The 16,444-nt window shown below is 50.5% G+C and overlaps 6 protein-coding genes across 6 annotated transcripts; 4 read left to right on the top strand and 2 right to left on the bottom strand.

Annotated features, from left to right (window-relative positions):
- Window positions 1-85: 85 nt before the first annotated feature.
- Window positions 86-2,862, top strand: LOC128273314 (DNA repair protein complementing XP-C cells-like). Its single transcript, XM_053011254.1, has 3 exons — window positions 86-2,061; window positions 2,142-2,512; window positions 2,576-2,862. The coding sequence occupies exons 1-3, from the start codon at window positions 86-88 to the stop codon at window positions 2,860-2,862; spliced, it is 2,634 nt and encodes an 877-aa protein (XP_052867214.1).
- Window positions 2,863-3,033: 171 nt separating this feature from the next.
- On the bottom strand, window positions 3,034-3,571 carry LOC128275212 (ubiquitin-conjugating enzyme E2-17 kDa-like). Its single transcript, XM_053013626.1, has one exon. It carries the CDS (start codon window positions 3,569-3,571, stop codon window positions 3,128-3,130), a length of 444 nt encoding a protein of 147 aa, XP_052869586.1. The 3' UTR covers window positions 3,034-3,127.
- A 932-nt stretch (window positions 3,572-4,503) lies between these two features.
- On the top strand, window positions 4,504-6,546 carry LOC128272400 (sodium-coupled monocarboxylate transporter 1-like). Its single transcript, XM_053010200.1, has 5 exons — window positions 4,504-4,978; window positions 5,045-5,164; window positions 5,235-5,389; window positions 5,444-6,074; window positions 6,142-6,546. The coding sequence occupies exons 1-5, from the start codon at window positions 4,505-4,507 to the stop codon at window positions 6,544-6,546; spliced, it is 1,785 nt and encodes a 594-aa protein (XP_052866160.1). The 5' UTR covers window position 4,504.
- Window positions 6,547-7,401: 855 nt separating this feature from the next.
- Window positions 7,402-9,790, top strand: LOC128275539 (sodium-coupled monocarboxylate transporter 1-like). Its single transcript, XM_053014081.1, has 7 exons — window positions 7,402-7,946; window positions 8,027-8,092; window positions 8,157-8,208; window positions 8,287-8,354; window positions 8,419-8,573; window positions 8,637-9,267; window positions 9,339-9,790. The coding sequence occupies exons 1-7, from the start codon at window positions 7,461-7,463 to the stop codon at window positions 9,750-9,752; spliced, it is 1,872 nt and encodes a 623-aa protein (XP_052870041.1). The 5' UTR covers window positions 7,402-7,460; the 3' UTR covers window positions 9,753-9,790.
- Window positions 9,791-10,439: 649 nt separating this feature from the next.
- LOC128271611 (sodium-coupled monocarboxylate transporter 1-like) lies at window positions 10,440-12,724 on the top strand. The gene is made up of 6 exons (XM_053009202.1): window positions 10,440-10,930; window positions 10,988-11,053; window positions 11,127-11,178; window positions 11,252-11,319; window positions 11,401-12,186; window positions 12,253-12,724. Exons 1-6 carry the CDS (start codon window positions 10,457-10,459, stop codon window positions 12,685-12,687), a joined length of 1,881 nt encoding a protein of 626 aa, XP_052865162.1. The 5' UTR covers window positions 10,440-10,456; the 3' UTR covers window positions 12,688-12,724.
- A 507-nt stretch (window positions 12,725-13,231) lies between these two features.
- LOC128272221 (phenoloxidase-activating factor 2-like) lies at window positions 13,232-15,161 on the bottom strand. The gene is made up of 5 exons (XM_053009988.1): window positions 15,072-15,161; window positions 14,909-14,997; window positions 14,729-14,816; window positions 14,228-14,327; window positions 13,232-13,997 (listed from the first exon to the last, which is right to left on the bottom strand). Exons 1-5 carry the CDS (start codon window positions 15,159-15,161, stop codon window positions 13,264-13,266), a joined length of 1,101 nt encoding a protein of 366 aa, XP_052865948.1. The 3' UTR covers window positions 13,232-13,263.
- Window positions 15,162-16,444: the final 1,283 nt, after the last annotated feature.

Genomic DNA, 16,444 nt, shown 5'->3' with positions numbered 1-16,444 from the left:
GACACTGACGTTTATAATTTGACATGTGTAGTTCTGTGAAGTAAACAAACCATGCGGCCGGCTGTTACACCAAATCAGGATTAAAATGAATCCTTTGCCAAGAGGGAGATTAAAACGATTGCTGGTAAAAGGAAAGGACCAACCGTGTATCGGAACCGAATACGAATCGATCAAACGATGTATTGGTAGTACATCAAATTCCGTGCAATATAATGATCCATCACCGACGCCGATCGATACCAATGAAGGTGAAGCAAGAGTGTTTCGATCCTGCGAGCCAGATTGTGCCAGTGATTCCGATGCTAGTAGCGTTGGCGATCATCTCGTCGATCCTGAGGAATTAGACTTGAATGGTGCCTTTTTTAGTCAAACATTTCAAAGCAAGCCAGTGATCTGCGCTCATGCAACGGAGTTTTCGATTGAAAGCGGTGAGTCCAACCTGGTGGACAGCTACGAGCATGGTTCAGCCGCTACCTCTGATGAGGGGAACGAAAAGATGTACCAGATATTTTCACAGCTCACAGAGTTTGATCGACGTATCAACGCCGTCAATGACGCTCGGGACATGGCTTTGGCGGGATCACAATTTGCTCTACCCCAAAACACATTGTATGATGGGTTTGATGTTACGACAATGCTCACACAAATCGAAGGAATTACGAATTGCTTTGCACCTGATGAAGCTGATCGGAACTGGGAAACGGTGGAGGACAACGATCATGGAGGACGTCATTACGAGGAGGATAACAGTAGTATTGAAATTTTCGTCACAAACACACAACACAAACCGGGCCGGATACTGGACGTAGCACAGAGCTTAAGGAGATTAGAGCAGGAAAAACGAAAAGCACAATATCTGGAGCAACACAAAGTACACCTTTTGCTGCTTTTGAGCCATGGAATACAGGTCAACCAAATACTAAACTCGTGTGTTGTCGAGCACGATCAGGAACTTTATGAGTTGATTCAAAACAGCACACTACCGGCGATCGAGAGAATCGATCAGCAATTTGTAGAAGCGATAGTTGACCACTTTCGGAAAAATGTCAAACTTTGTAGCCAAGCCCCGAAACGAAGGGGTGTTAAAATCAAACAAGGAATCGGAAAACAGCTTCGCTATCGGGAGGCATCCGGTAGAACCATGCTAAACTACAGCCTCCTCACCTTGTTACGTTTTCTAACCGTCCGAGCGAGGCTAGTCCTTTGTCTTGACGTTGTGCCCAAACACCCACCTGCCCAAAAGGCAACGAAACATGTGCGTAGCACCAGGACCATACCAGCGGCCGCCCATGGTCGGTATGGGAACGTGCCTTTAACTACATCGGAAATATTGAAGCGCAAACCAGAAATCCAAAGAATATTTCAGCTGCCCCAGATTGATGGTGCCGATGATGAATTAAATGAGCGAACCGAATTGCCCATCAAAAAGGGACGTTTGGATTGTAAACCTCGCCTTTGGAGGCTAAAGGCTACATCGAAATCCGAAGTAGCGGACTCAAATAAGCAACCACCGGCGGGCATTGAAGTCGAAAAAATTGTATCATCTAAGTTTTTTAGGAAGAAAGCTCTCTCCGTTCGGCTCCCCAAAATCGATTCAGGAAAATGTCGAACAGTGGCCAAAAACGAAACTTCTAAGTTATCAAGATTGATGAAACGAAAAGCACCTAAGGATGAGCAAGGTAATACTAAAAGCAAGATTCCTAAAGCGCGTCTGCCCGAGCTGAATACTTGGATAGAGTGTTTCTTGGAGCAAGAAAAACGATGGACAGTAATCGAAGCGCGCCTGGAAGGGATCGATTGTATGGACCAGGTGATTGACCGAATCTTGGATCCACCATCGTACGTGTTCGCCTGGGAACGGGATGAAACGATCGTCGATGTGTCGCAGCGCTACTCGTGGCGGAATGAAGCGCAATCCAAGCGGCAAAGGGTCGATGAGAAATGGTTGAAGAAAGCTCTCACCCGCTACAAACCTCCGATGCTGGATGAAGCGCTCCTATTGGAGCAACGCGAGTTTCGTCAATTGAAATTTCGTGCGCCAATGCCAAAAACTATCGGACAGTAAGTATTCACCAGAATGACTTGTACGAGAAAGTTACAGACTAAACTTAAATTCTATTTCAATGTTCGTTTTCGTGAAGTTTTAAGAACCATCCTTCCTACTGCCTGAAGAGGGATTTGCAAAAGTTCCAGGCCATCTACCCACCGGATGCGCCACCGTTGGGATTCATTAACGGTGAACCAATTTATGCTCGGGAGTGCGTGCAGACTTTGCACTCGCGTGAAGTGTGGTTAAGGCATGCGAAAGTAATCAGACTGCACGAAGAGGCGTATAAAATTGTAACATCCAAGCTGCGTCGTGTACAGGTTTTGCTTGAACTGTTTGGTTACTGGCAAACGGAGGACTACGTGCCGCCGGAGCCGGTCGACGGTATCGTGCCTCGCAATGCGTACGGGAATATCGAAATATTTAAGGATTGCATGCTGCCGAAAGGAACAGTTCATCTGAAACGTAAGCGCTTACCCTGAGCAATGAGAATGATATATTTAAATGAGTTTTGTTATAATATTGCAGAATACGGCCTGTCACATATTTGTCGAAAGCTGCGTATCGATTATGCCGTTGCGGTGGTCGGATTCGGAATCCACGCGGGAGGAAATCATCCCATCTTTGATGGTGTTGTCATTTGCGAAGAACACAAAGATCGTTTACTGGAGGCGTGGGAACAGCATCAGGTAGAAGCGGACCACAAAAAACAAGAAAAGAAACAGCAACGGGTGCTAAATAATTGGGTGAAGCTAGTTAAAGGTTTATGGGTGCGAAGAAGACTCAAAAATAAATACAACTTCGATGGAATGTGAAAGAGTTGCAGAAAGAAACACCCAATTGTTATTCTATTAATGTGTTAATAAAAAAGTTCAACAAACTCTCGAGATACGCAATGCATCCAGTTTTATTACACTAGCGCTGTCGTTGAACATTAGATGAAAACGATAGAATTGGCCAAAACGAATTCCGCTCGGAGCCACCGTATTTTGTGAGATTTTTTCTTTCGTGACGTTGCTGCTTTTGTTTTTCCGGATGCCGCGGTTGATGCTGCTGACAGTGACTGGAAGTTAGGACGCATCACATCGCATACTTTCTGGTCCATTCGCGAGCCAACTCGTTGTATTTCTCTGCATCCGTTTTGTACATTCGGGCGATCTCGGGCACCAATGGATCGTCCGGATTTGGGTCGCACAGCAGGGAGCAGATCGACAGCAACACCTTCGAGATTGTTAGCGCAGGCGACCATTGCGAACGTAGAATGTCGAGACAAATCGACCCATTACTGCTGACATTGGGATGGTAAATCCGTGTAGTGAACGCCACCTTGGGTGGTTTAAACGGGTAGTCCGTTGGGAAATGTATGGTCAAGAAGAACACACCGCCCTGGTACGGACTGTCCGTCGGACCCATAATCGTTGCCTGCCATTGGAATAGGTCATCGCCAACCGGACCGGCCGAGCACTGTGCTGGAGGATCTCTGTCCAAGTCCACAAGCTCTTTGGTTATTCTTTTTAATGCCATTTTTGGCCTTTTTATAACTATTAAAAACCTTGCCGGATACGAAGCACTTGTTACTGATTGACTATTAGCTGACGGAGGCTACTGCGATGATGCTGCTTTTCCCGCCGTGCTTGCTGAAACTGAAACTGAATGCCAAAATTACACACAGAGGATTTATGGCGCCAACTGAAAAGATTGAATTTGAAATGGCTGTTTTTAAACGATCTAAATATATTTGACAAAATACCATGCACAGATATCTAAAAGCTTTTTACTAACGATACCACAACGATGCCAAGATGTGTTGCTGGCAATGATCACAACGGAAAAGGTAATTGGTCGTCGTTGAAACTATTATTAACAATTTTTGGAATTTTCACCTATTAGAATGTTTTCTGCTGGTTTACGGAGATTTATCGGAAACTCTTGTGAGCTTTCGCTGTGCCCGTTTCCTCTGCCTGCTTGGACCAATGTGTTTCAGCCTTCCATAAAAAATAAGTGTGAAAATAATAACAAAAACCAATCTATTCCAGATACTGCCGTTACAATTGGGGGTTGGCGCGGGACCAACAACCCCGCCCGTTAAAACGAATCGTTACAGAAAGCATCAGAGAATAACATTGTCTCTGGTGCAGGATAAGACCGCTCAGCGGTTGTTGCCGAATAAGAAGAAGAATTACAACAAATGTTGCACTCGTTTCTGGATCGTTCCTGCCCGATCATCTATGCATCCCTATGGCAGTTTCATGGCGTAGGACAGGAATAGTGATCACACCAGCGGTAAGTAGGGAGGATTAAAACCATCCTATCTTGACAGCGTGTCTTCCGATTGTCATGATTACAAAACCAAATAAGCTGGCACGCCACGGCAAACGGCCAACTGACTGGATACTGGTGGGCTATCAGTACGATCGGTTACTTAGTACAGTTTGCAGTGGAACACTGAGCGGAACCATGGACTACCCACGGTTAACAGTTGCCGAAGTGAGCGAATCCTTACAGCGCTTTGGCCTGGTAGACTATATCGTTTTTATCTGCAGTCTTTTGATATGTGTGGTGATTGGCCTTTTTTTCGGCTGGAAAGATTGGCAGAACCATCGCGCCCGCAAGCGGAGTGTACGCCGCGGGTCGGAGGCGTTAAACTACCTGGTCGGTGGTCGAAAGATGAAGATCTTTCCCGTGGCTATGTCTCTGATCGCTAGCTTTATTTCGGGCATAGCAGTCATGGGCGCGTCGACCGAAACGTACCTTTACGGTACGCAGTTCTGCTACATTTTTACAGCCATTATTGCAATGGCGTTCAGCATGAATTACATATTCCTGCCCGTTTATCAAGGATTGGAGATCACTTCCGCCTACGGCTACCTGCAGCTGCGTTTCGACAGACGGTTACGTTTACTGGGCTCGGGACTGTTCACACTGGCGACGGTAAGGCTAGTTCGGTGGTTACTTTCGGCGATTGAATTGATTGAACCAACAGTACATATTCTCCAGATTCTTCACCTACCGATAGTGATTTACGTTCCGGCTTTGGCGTTCAATCAAGTGTCCGGAGTGAATGTGCACATAGTTTCGACGGGTGTCTGCATGGTTTGCATCTTCTATACGCTTGTGGTAGGTATAAGGATGACCGTAAGTCCTAATCCTTAGGAGAAACTGTTATACGATCTGTTTTCTGTAACAGGGAGGCATTAAGGCGGTAGTCTGGACGGATGTTATCCAAATGTTCATTATGATCGGTGCACTCGTAATGATCGTAGTTAAAGGAACAGTCGACATCGGGGGTTTGGGAGTGGTGATCGAGCGGAACATGGCCAGTGGAAGAATCGAACCACCGAAGTATGTCTGCATCAAGTTCGCTTCGAGGTCCTTTGCTAACCGTTCACTGTTCAGTTTCAGCGTCGATCCTACACAACGGCACACAATATGGGCGATCTTCATCGGCGGGGGATGCTTCTGGATCAGTAAGAACGCCATTCATCAGATGATGATACAACGTTATCTGGCACTGCCGAGCTTCCGGGATGCCCAGAAAGCCCTGCTCTGTTTCACGGTAGGCATAATTATGCTCCTGATGACGTGCTTCTACAACGGGCTACTGATCTACGCCACGTTCTACGACTGCGATCCACTGACGACGGGACTGGCGAAAGCAAAAGATCAGCTACTGCCGGTGTTGCTGATGAAAGTGCTCGGCAGCTATCCGGGCCTCCCGGGTCTATTTATTTCCGGAATATTCAGTGCATCTCTTAGCTCTCTCTCTACCGGTCTAAACTCGCTTTCGGCCATCGTGCTAGAAGATTTTGTAAAGCCTTACTCACGCAAGCAATTGAGCGAACGGTGCACTAGCTACATCATGCGCGGAACGGTTCTGGTTTTCGGAATAGTGGCCGTTGCTCTGGTTCTAGTAGTTGAGCATCTCGGCACTGTGTTGCAGCTCTCGATGAGCCTCATACCGATTTCGTTGGGCCCTCTGCTTGGATTGTTCCTGATGGGCATGTTACTGCCTTGGGTTGACTCACTAGTAAGTTTGGAAGCATATCTAATGCCGCGGTCTGGTATCTGAGAAAAGTTTTTTCTTTTCCTGGCAGAGTGCACTCGGAGGCGCAATAAGCGGACTGCTAACCATGGCTTACATTGTGATCCGGGCACAGGTTGCAATCGCAGCCAAAGAGATAGTTTTCCCCACGAAGCCCGTCTCAATAGAAGGATGCGAGTATGACTTCAATCTTCCCCCGGGATACAACGTGACCGTTCCGTCCACGGGACACATCGCGAGTAAATCGCTGCATCATGTTTCGTTTCTATTTTACACCTTCATCGGGGCATCGGTAACGCTAATGCTAGGTTCGCTCTCTGCGACCATTCTTCGGCGTCAGCAATCGGACAAGCTCGACCCAATGCTGTTGGCACCGTTCGTTAGAAAGCTGTATTTTCCGCAAACCTGCCCGACTGTGGCAATTCACAATTCAAATAAAGAAGACACTCAGCTGTAGTGTTGATGTAAAGTGCGTGTCTTCATCTCTTGAGCTGCGGCAGTGTCCCGGGGTGGGGGAGCACACATTATCCAAGCAGAGATTGGAAGCTAATCGTGGGGTGATCAAATGTCAAGAGTGTCCATTCTTATCACATGGCGGTTGCAGTAGGCGCGTTCCTCACTTGTAGGGACACTCAACAAAGTTAATGGGATTACTTATGCATAATGTAGACATTCCTTATCGTAGTTTGAGGAAGTCGCGACGATGAACCGGCCACCCATTGTGTGCCAACGCGTCAGTTAGATTTCGGTTTCGAATGCAGTTCGTCGTCTGCTGGGTGGTGCCAGGTTGGATGGGGACAGTTTTCGGTGAACACAAGAACTTTTGTAACGAATCGAAGAATTCGGTATGGTAAGTTTGGTTGAGTGACACTAAATGGTAATCTGGGACGATTTCCATCTGCTCTGTTGGCAACGATAAAAGTTGGCGTCGTGTTGTGGTTCGTTAAATAAATCATAAATCACTTGCCACTCCGAATCCTGACCGCGACGCGACGGTGTACACGGAACACTATGGCCATTCCAACTTGTCCGGTTTGCGGACATTCTTTCTCGGGCAGCTACGTCATCGTGCGATGATGATGGTGCGATAATGGCCGTTATCATCCGTGCCACCGCGGATCTGATGGTGTCTGGAAAAATCTGACCAATCTGTCGCAGCTCACCAGGTGCTTGTTCAATCTGGCTTGTTATCGGGGATAATTTACTGTCGGCAGACTTGAAACAATATAAGAGCTGCTTAACCAGCGGCGGAGCGCGCTAAATGGGCGTCATTCTGTAGATCACCTTCGGCGGCGCAGAAGTGTGTCCAAATAGTAGAGTCCTCGATCAGCAGCTAGCTGACTAGTTCGTGTTGATTTGGTTTGACTAAAAATGGCCTCGACAACTGCTGGAGTTATCTCGTTGGACGCTACTGCGTACGCCGGGGCCAGTGACCGCTACAGTACTGAAGTGCCACACAAACCGGGTCCAAGTGTCGACGACATTAGCCGATCGTTGCAACGGTTCAATTGGCCAGACTATGTGGTGTTTGTTTTGATGCTGGTAGTGTGCATGGTGATTGGAATTTTCTTCGGCTACAAAGACCACCAGAAACATAAGCGACAAAAACATGCCAGAAGGGGTTCGGAAGCGCTGGACTATCTGGTCGGTGGACGGAAAATGAAAATCATACCTGTGGCCGTATCGCTAATTGCAAGCTGGATTTCTGGCATCTCGCTGTTGGGAACCTCGACGGAAATCTACGTTTACGGTGTGCAGTACTGTTACATCATTTCCGCGGTTGCAGTGATGGCGGTGCTAATGAACTACATTTTCCTGCCCGTGTTTCACGATCTGCAGATCACTTCCGCCTACGAGGTTCGTTGACGGTAGTGCTGTCGTGCTGTGGAACAATTTTTGTGTGACGATTCTTCCTCTTTTCATGTCCGTGGCTTCAGTACCTGCAAATGAGATTTGACAAACGGATGCGACTTCTCGGATCGGTTCTGTTCACGTTGGCCAGTGTATGTATGATCTTCACAGGAGGACAGGGTTTTTAAATAATCTCGCGACCAATTCTCGTGACAGATTCTCTGGCTACCAATAGTGATCTACGTTCCAGCGCTCGCCTTCAATCAGGGTTAGTACTGTAACTACATCACGCCGTTCGGATTTTTATTAGTATATTTTCCATTCAATGAACTCATGTGCGTTTTAGTGTCAGGGGTCAACATCCACGTCATTACTCCCATCGTTTGTTTGGTGTGCATTTTCTACACCAGTTTGGTAAGTCAATGATAAACAACTTGCTGTCCGGCGTGGAGCGATCACTAAAATCTTGCATTCGCAGGGAGGACTGAAAGCTGTTGTCTGGACCGACGTTATTCAAACTACCGTCATGGTCGGAGCGATGGTTATCGTGATCGTCAAAGGCACCGCGGACGTCGGAGGTCTCAGCGTGGTCATTGAACGAAATTCGGCCGGACAAAGATTTGAGCCACCAAAGTACTGTACCTAACTAAGCTGGGTTAGATCCTCTCTAATGCCTTTGACTTGCCCGTTCGATAGCTTCGATTTGGACCCAACGGAACGGAACACCTTCTGGACCCTGCTGATCGGTGGTACCTTCTTCTGGACGTCCACAAACTCGATCAACCAGAACATGATGCAGCGATACCTGTCGCTTCCGACGCTGGGCGCTGCCCGGAAAGCATTTGTACTGTTTCTCGTCGGAACGGTCATCCTGTTGGCCATGTGTTGCTACAATGGGCTGCTGATTTTTGCCATGTATCACGACTGTGACCCCCTGTCGACTGGTTTGGCGAAGGCAAAGGATCAGCTAGTCCCGCTGCTGGTGATGGAGGTCCTCGGAGACTATCCTGGCCTAGCCGGGCTGTTTGTAGCGGGAATCTTTAGTGCCGCGCTCAGCTCGCTATCGACCGCCCTCAACTCGTTGTCCGCCATCGTGCTGGAGGACTTTTGCAAACCGTTCGTGTCGAAGCCGCTGACGGAAACGCAGACCCGTTACATTATGCGATTCGCCGTGCTGGCGTTCGGTACGCTGGCCGTAATGATGGTGATCGTGGTTGAAAAGATGGGCGCTGTGTTGCAGTTGTCGATGAGCTTGGGTCCCGTCACGATAGGACCGTTGTTCGGGTTGTTCCTGATGGGTTTCTTCTTCCCAAGGATCAATGGCAGCGTAAGTATGCGAGTGCAGTGGGGCGTTCTAGAGCCTGCTGGCTTACAGCCGTCGTGTTTTTCGCTTTGCAGTGTGCCATCGTAGGCTCAGTGGCAGGGTTGGCTCTGATGTCGTACATAGTTATTCGGTCGCAGATATCCATCGCACTGAAGGAGATTGTGTTTATCGAAAAACCGGTAACAGTTTCAGGCTGTCAGTATGAGTTTACACCGAAAAATGGGTCCCTCTACGTGGACGCTGCCGCGCCCGGCGAGAAGTCGATCCACCACGTTTCGTTCCTGTACTACTGCATGATCGGTTCGCTAGTGCCCACCGTCGTCGCTTACCTGTGCTCCTTTGTGCTTCCTCGCTCCAAGACGGATCACATTGATCCTATGCTGTTGGCCCCGTTCCTGCGTCGATTCTACAGGCCCCACGTTGACGAGAAGGCTAACCATATGACAGAAGTACTGCACGAGTTTGAAACGAAGGATATTCAACTGTAGGCGGACGTGTGCCGGCATTGCATCGGCAGGGCTGTACAAAATAGATCACTTAGTATAACGCTAGAGGTAGTCAAGAAAATGTGTGAATAAAAGCTTATTGTTGATTGCTGTACCACTTTTCGGACTGCGGAGTTAGGTCCACCATGTTCGTCGCGTGTGATTAAACTTCGCTTGACCCACAAAAGAGCGACGACATAATTTACAGCAGCTCTAGTCCGTTTGTGGCACAATGAGATCAGCACGCGTCACTGATTTACAGCTGCATTGTACCAATGGAACTCGAACGATTAGTTTCTATGGACATAGATTTTGTGACTTTCATCCGGTTTTTTCCCCGGACGTGCCATGTAATCTGGTAACATATCACTTATCTGGTAATAAGTCCCGTAGTAGATCTTCGGACCCCTACTTACTGCACGGCCTGGAGACTCTATGTGGTGGACGGCGGTGGTGGTGTATTTTTTCCATGCTTCGAGTGGAGAGGGAGCGATAGAGGCAGAGAGACACACAAAACCCAAATATATGATGCTGCATTCGACGACACACGCGCAAGGGCCACGGGCGTTGTAATTTACTCTTATCGGTGTTGACCAAGGGATCCGGCACTATAGAGTTGGTCAAGATAAACGGCACAGCCGAGGTGATCCCGGGCCTGACAGAGTGGAACTGTGCGCAGGGTCAACCAGTCTGACCACGGCTCAACTATGAAGCCCACGGACGAGGAGTACACCGATTCGACCTACTACGATGCAACCGTACCGAACGAGAACGCTGGATCTGGACAGCAGACAATCGAATCCATTCACCGATCGCTGCAGCGGTTCGAATGGCCCGACTATCTGGTGTTCGCGCTGATGCTGCTGATCTGCATCGTGATCGGCATTCTGTTCGGGTACCGCGATCACCGGAAGCACAAGCGCCGTCAAAAAGCCGCCCGACGAGACTCGGAAGCCCTGGACTACCTGGTCGGTGGAAGAAAGATGCCGATCTACCCGGTGGCGGTGTCGCTGGTCGCGAGCTGGATTTCCGGCATTTCGCTGCTGGGCACATCGACGGAAATTTATGTCTACGGCACGCAGTACTGCTATATTGTGTTCGCCGTGATAATCATGGGCTTTGCGATGCATCACGTGTTTCTGCCGGTGTTCCACGAGTTGCAGATCACATCGGCCTATGAGGTGGGTGAGACTGCCACGGCAACTAGCTGACCGTAAAGTGAGACGTTTCTTTCTCAGTATCTTCAACGACGATTCGACCAACGGATGAGGCTTTTCGGGTCCATTCTCTACACCGTGGCATGCGTGAGTATTGGCACGGACCTCACCCTCGATGCTGGTAATGATCGACCGATCGTTTATTTCTTCCCAAACGCAGCTTTTGTGGATGCCAATCGTCATTTACGTGCCCGCGTTAGCCTTCAATCAAGGTGTGAGATTCCCAAGATGCTCGCGGTAGATATCTGCCTAATGATTGTATTTGGTCTTTATTTTTAACTACAGTGACCGGCCTCAGCGTACACGTCGTTACGCCAATCGTGTGCATGATTTGTGTGTTCTACACGAGCATAGTGAGTGCAGCACCATCCATCAACCATTGTTATTGTAGAAAGTTGGAACCGATCCGGTTTTCTGTTTCCAATACCCCATAGGGAGGCTTAAAGGCCGTAGTCTGGACGGACGTGATACAGTCAGCGATCACTTTGCTGGCGCTGTTGGCGGTGCTAATCAAAGGTACCTACGATGTCGGCGGTCCGATGGAGGTGCTGAAGCGAAACCTGGCCGGCGATCGGCTTGAGACCCCAAACTGGGATCCGGACCCCACGCTACGCCACTCGATTTGGATCGTTCTCGTCGGAGCGCCGGTGTGGTTCTGCTACGGAGTGTCCTCCAGCCAGGACATGATCCAACGGTTTCTGGCCCTCCCGACGCTGGCCGACGCACGCAAAGCACTGAAAGGGTTCATCGTGGGCTGGATCGTGGTGAACGTTGTTTTTTTCCTCATCGGACTGCTGGTTTACGCGACGTACGATCACTGTGACCCGCTGACGACGCAGCTGGCCAAGGCCAAGGATCAGCTGTTGCCACTGTTCGTAATGCAAACGTTTGGGGCCTACCACGGCATGACGGGCGTGTTTGTGGCCGGTATCTTCAGTGCCGCCCTCAGTTCGCTCTCGTCCGCCCTAAACGCACTGTCGGCCATTACGCTGGAAGACTTTTGTAAACCGTACTGCAAACAGCCCCTGACCGAGCGGCAGATTAGCTATATCATGCGCGGTTCGGTGCTGGTGTATGGCGTGCTGTCAGTCCTGCTCTCGATAGTGGTCGAGCACCTAGGCACCGTGATGCAGCTCACGATGACGCTTAGTTCCGCTTCTGGGGCACCGCTCTTCGGTCTGTTCGTCATGGGCACCCTGATGCCGTGGGTAAATGGAACGGTAAGCGCGTTCGTTAGAACCGGAATATCGTCCTAATTACGGTACGCTCGTTTATTCTCTCCACAGGGTGCCCTCTACGGTGGGGTCACGGGGCTGCTCGTTATGCTGTATACGTGCTTCAAAGCGCAGTACTCAATCGCTTCGGGCAGCCGTACTTTCGACACTAAACCCATCTCGGTCGAGGCCTGTCCGTATGATTTTAACGTCACCATCAGCGCGATAGATGAGAGTGCCTTCGAACAGGTGGAAAAGTCGTTCTACCACATGTCGTACATGTACTTTACACTCTTCGGCACCAGCGTAACGTGCCTGACGGGGACGATCATTAGTTTGCTCACCAAACTGCGGTCCGGTAATAAGCAGCCGATCGATCCGAAGCTGTTGGCCCCGTGCATTCGTAGGATGCAGAAAAGCAGCGCACTTCCCGCCAAGTTCCAGGCCGTACCGATGACAGACAGCGACAAACAGGGCGAGCTGTCGGAACCTTCGCCCGAGCGTTAGGACCCGCAACGGCATGCCGATGACGGGTAATCGCTGTAGGATGTTAAGAAAATAAATTACTACCAATCGGTTGCAGATCGGATTGAAACCATAATCGCAGCTAATTAACTGACCTTCCTTGAAGCCAACCTACCCCGAAATCGAACCGTTTAGCCAGTGTCGGACCAACACCCTGGGCCTTTGGTGTTAAAAATCGTCTCCGGCCTGTCGGGAAGGGAACAAAGTGGAAACCCGATCCGACTCGTGCGGGTAACAAATTTTCGTGCCCTCAAATAATCCACGCAAGCACAACCACGTTACGATCGCTTTGGTGATCGTAAATGCAACTTTATGGCGACATTAAATACCGACATCGGGGACGCCGTTGGCCGGACGGAACAGTCTGTTGAGTCTGCACTGGGGTGTCGTAGGTTTGGCGAGTTATTTTATTAAATGGCAGTAATTGTTGTTCCAGGAGGGCGTGAAAAGTTGAAGTATGGAAATTACAGTTAAATCGACGGCGTTTTGAGATGTTGGAATGACACATTTACGGGACCGGGTGGAACCTAACTGCTAACCATACCCTATCGGCCGACACTAAACGAAAATATCAACATGATACATCTTTTCCACTTCCCCATCGATCCAGTCGCGGTAGTGCGGAACATTCACGTACACCCCCGGGACGCCCTGCGTGCCGCATTCGTATCCGAACGCCACCAGCCCCACGATGTAGTACTGATTGTCCGAGTGTGGGATGGCGCAAACGAGCGGTGAACCACCGTCGCCGCGGCACGAATCCTTTCCCAGCTCGCCACCGGCGCAGACGAACCCCTGGTGCAGCCGGAACTGGCGGCTCTGCATGTGGCGGCGCAGGATCCGCTGGCAGTGCCCGTTCGGCACGATCGGCAGCTTTGTCTTCTTCAGCACCGACGAGTTGCGGCCCCGCTCGTCGACACCCCAGCCCGAAAAGAGGCACCGTTTGTAGTCGAAGTTGGCGTTCTGCGGTGGCAGGCAGGCCGTCCCGACGACCTCGGTGAACTCGACGTGCACGTCCAGGAAGAGGATCGCAATGTCGTTCAGCAGCAGGTCGCTGTAGAACTGCGGGTGGGTGACGGTGGCCAGCACGGCCCGGTCCTGCGGTGGGTAGATCTCGACCATGTGCTCGAGGTCCCACTCGCCCAGCCGCACCCGCAGCTCGCTGGTCGTCCGGTTCTCGACGCAGTGCGCGATCGTGATGACCACCTTCGAGTGTATCAGGACGCCACCGCAGAGGTACAGTTCGTAGTCGCTCTGCGCGGTGTAGACAAACGCCATCCACGGGAACTCACCTGCCGAGATGGAGCAAGCAATTCAAATGACCGAACTTGCGCGCATGATTGATCAACATAAAAAGTTTCCAAAACAAGCATGTCGCATCCGCGATGGCGGCGCGCTGCACTTCAAGGCATTTTTTTTACACTTGGCACCAACTTGGGCCCTTCTTTTTTGGCACTCGTTTATGGTTTAAAGTTTTCAGCGGGAAGACCTCACTAAAAAAAAGGGAAAACTCCTCGCTTACCGTATTTGGCGCGCGTTTTATCCGGATGTCCCACGTGCCCGATGCCGTTGTTGTTCCGGGCGGCGCACACCACTTCGTTCTCGTCCGGTGCCTCCGTATCCTGCCGTGTGTGGAAAAAGTCGAGAAAGAGCGCGTGAGGAAACCACCATTGCCCGGGGACTGCATCATTTCGCGAATCGCGAGCGGAGGCTGAGTGTTTTGAACGGATGCCAAAAGCACGAGACGGTGCTCGCTGTGTCTGGCTGAGTCATAAAACGAAAAGTAAAACAAGAAACCCTTGGCGCCGCAGAGAACATGCACGGAGCGAGTGGTCCCGGTCGCGGTCTGGGTGTGACGGGCGTTTGTTTTGAAACTTTTCGTTCTTTTTTTGGCTCGCCAAACCAGGGCCTTATCAATATTCGCGAAATTCCGACGGCTGAACTTCTCTCTATCATTACGCTAGCGCGGAAGCGAGAACGGGGATGCTTAGAACCATACAGATTAGGAGCGGGGTGGTCTTACCGGTGCACGGACGATGCGCTCGTACGGGCAGCACTTGAGATGCGGCAACCGGCACTCGTCGGAGCTGGAACGATCGAAACTTGATACGCTGAGAATTAAAGCGGGTCACCCGCGGGTCTCTAGGGCTTGGAAGGGTTGGACTGACTCCGACCAGTGGCCGCGCCCCGGCATGTTAGTTACCTGAAAAAGTCCAGATGCACCTCATCGTACACGTTCACACTGACCGGGCGGCACAGTTCCGGCAGGATGCACAGTCCGCCACCGCAGCGCTGTCAAAAGGTGCGAACGCGATATGGTCACTGAATGTCGCGATCACCGATCAGTCCCCAAATATCAACGTTACCTTGGTGGTTGGTTCGTCGGCCGCCGACGGCCAGAGCAAGCGCTGGTGAAGCCACAGCAACAGCAGCAGAACCACCGAACGTACCGGCATCTAGTACTGGACGGAACACTGAACACTGACCACTGGACGGAACACACCCCGAACGAGAGACACTTCCTGCCTTCGCAAGCAGGTTGGCAAGCGCGACCGGGGGGACACCGAGAGGGACACCGAAGTCCTGGCGAGGCAAAGTTGCCCAAAAAACCGAACGTCAAACCGCCGCACCAATCGAACAGAGAGCTGAACGCAAAACTGCACCTCGATCGATCCGCGAGCGCCTACTCTTCGCTCTTATCAGCTGCTGAACGCGCCCGCTGTGTCTCGGCTACACGACATTCCCGACTGGCCAACTGCCCACTGACAGCTTCCGAGGCAGCGCGCGTTACTGGCGAGGAGGTTGGCACGCGTTTTTTGTGTGCGTTGTTATTTCAGCTCACGTTGCCGTCGTCGTCGGATTTGTTTTTGCAGAATCTCTCTCTATCTCTCTGTCGCTCTCTCGCCGCGGGCACCGGGTTTGTAGGCGCCAGCTGGCCGGACATTCGCGGGCCGCCTTTTGCTCTCTCGGTGGCTCTTGGATGCTGTGGGGCGGCTCAACAGAAGCATTGATTCATCTTCGCTCCATTCATCGATTCACCGTACGGTGTCAAAGGGGAAGCAGCAGCCGGTACTCCTGGCTCCAACGGGACCTGTCGCCGTTACAATCGGCAATGGTGGCGCTTTTGGTAGCGTGTGGCGTGTGTGTCCTATCTATCTATCGAAGGACGCGATCGCTCGCCGTCGTCACCGCGTTCGCGTTATCGCGTGGCGCGCCGAACGGACTTCCAAGAGTGAGGTCTCATAATTTATCGCCACTTCTGCCGCTGATAGTTCGGTTCGTTCTGGTTTCGGATGTTTCGGAAATTCGTTCCTGGCGCGTATTTTGGGAGGGGATGGTTTTCTTTTTACCAGCTGCCAGCTCGGTAAGATGAACTTCTTCTCCGCGAGAAACTAACAAAAAATGGCTGACCAAGGAAAAGAAGTTTTTATTTCCCGCTTTGACCCGCCTCGAGTTCTTTGTTTGAGTATTCATGTGTGGTGCGTTTTTGATGCCTCAAAGAGTGTGATGAAGCAAAAAGTCGTACTGATTCATCAGCACAAAACGCCCTTTGGACACATCGTTATGATATCTTACGCCGCCTTAGGAATACTATTCCGACACAGACACAGAACCACGGTTGCGCTCGTCATTGCAAATTGCTTCCTTGGAAAGAATCTCCCTCGTCATCGCCGTGGAGTGACGGAGTCTGGCGGCGAGAAGTTTTAATTGATTCCATCGATTCCTGACAGTCTAGACG

Source organism: Anopheles cruzii, chromosome 3, assembly GCF_943734635.1.
Source record: "Anopheles cruzii chromosome 3, idAnoCruzAS_RS32_06, whole genome shotgun sequence".
Lineage (NCBI taxonomy): Eukaryota > Metazoa > Arthropoda > Insecta > Diptera > Culicidae > Anopheles > Anopheles cruzii.
Note: the sequence above shows the minus strand (reverse complement) of the source record. Positions and strands in the feature narration are given on the sequence as shown.

Coding starts and splice junctions, on each gene's coding strand:
- LOC128273314 (XM_053011254.1), top strand. CDS start 86: ATGAATCCTTTGCCAAGAGGGAGATTAAAACGATTGCTGGTAAAAGGA. Junction 2,062..2,141: donor ATGCCAAAAACTATCGGACA/GTAAGTATTCAC, acceptor GTTTTCGTGAAG/TTTTAAGAACCATCCTTCCT. Junction 2,513..2,575: donor AGGAACAGTTCATCTGAAAC/GTAAGCGCTTAC, acceptor ATAATATTGCAG/AATACGGCCTGTCACATATT.
- LOC128275212 (XM_053013626.1), bottom strand. CDS start 3,571: ATGGCATTAAAAAGAATAACCAAAGAGCTTGTGGACTTGGACAGAGAT.
- LOC128272400 (XM_053010200.1), top strand. CDS start 4,505: ATGGACTACCCACGGTTAACAGTTGCCGAAGTGAGCGAATCCTTACAG. Junction 5,390..5,443: donor GGAAGAATCGAACCACCGAA/GTATGTCTGCAT, acceptor TTCACTGTTCAG/TTTCAGCGTCGATCCTACAC. Junction 6,075..6,141: donor TGCCTTGGGTTGACTCACTA/GTAAGTTTGGAA, acceptor TTTTCCTGGCAG/AGTGCACTCGGAGGCGCAAT.
- LOC128275539 (XM_053014081.1), top strand. CDS start 7,461: ATGGCCTCGACAACTGCTGGAGTTATCTCGTTGGACGCTACTGCGTAC. Junction 8,355..8,418: donor GCATTTTCTACACCAGTTTG/GTAAGTCAATGA, acceptor TTGCATTCGCAG/GGAGGACTGAAAGCTGTTGT. Junction 8,574..8,636: donor CAAAGATTTGAGCCACCAAA/GTACTGTACCTA, acceptor CCCGTTCGATAG/CTTCGATTTGGACCCAACGG.
- LOC128271611 (XM_053009202.1), top strand. CDS start 10,457: ATGAAGCCCACGGACGAGGAGTACACCGATTCGACCTACTACGATGCA. Junction 10,931..10,987: donor AGATCACATCGGCCTATGAG/GTGGGTGAGACT, acceptor TTTCTTTCTCAG/TATCTTCAACGACGATTCGA. Junction 11,054..11,126: donor TTCTCTACACCGTGGCATGC/GTGAGTATTGGC, acceptor TCCCAAACGCAG/CTTTTGTGGATGCCAATCGT.
- LOC128272221 (XM_053009988.1), bottom strand. CDS start 15,161: ATGCCGGTACGTTCGGTGGTTCTGCTGCTGTTGCTGTGGCTTCACCAG. Junction 14,817..14,908: donor GTGCATCTGGACTTTTTCAG/GTAACTAACATG, acceptor TTTAATTCTCAG/CGTATCAAGTTTCGATCGTT. Junction 14,328..14,728: donor AGCGCATCGTCCGTGCACCG/GTAAGACCACCC, acceptor CACACACGGCAG/GATACGGAGGCACCGGACGA.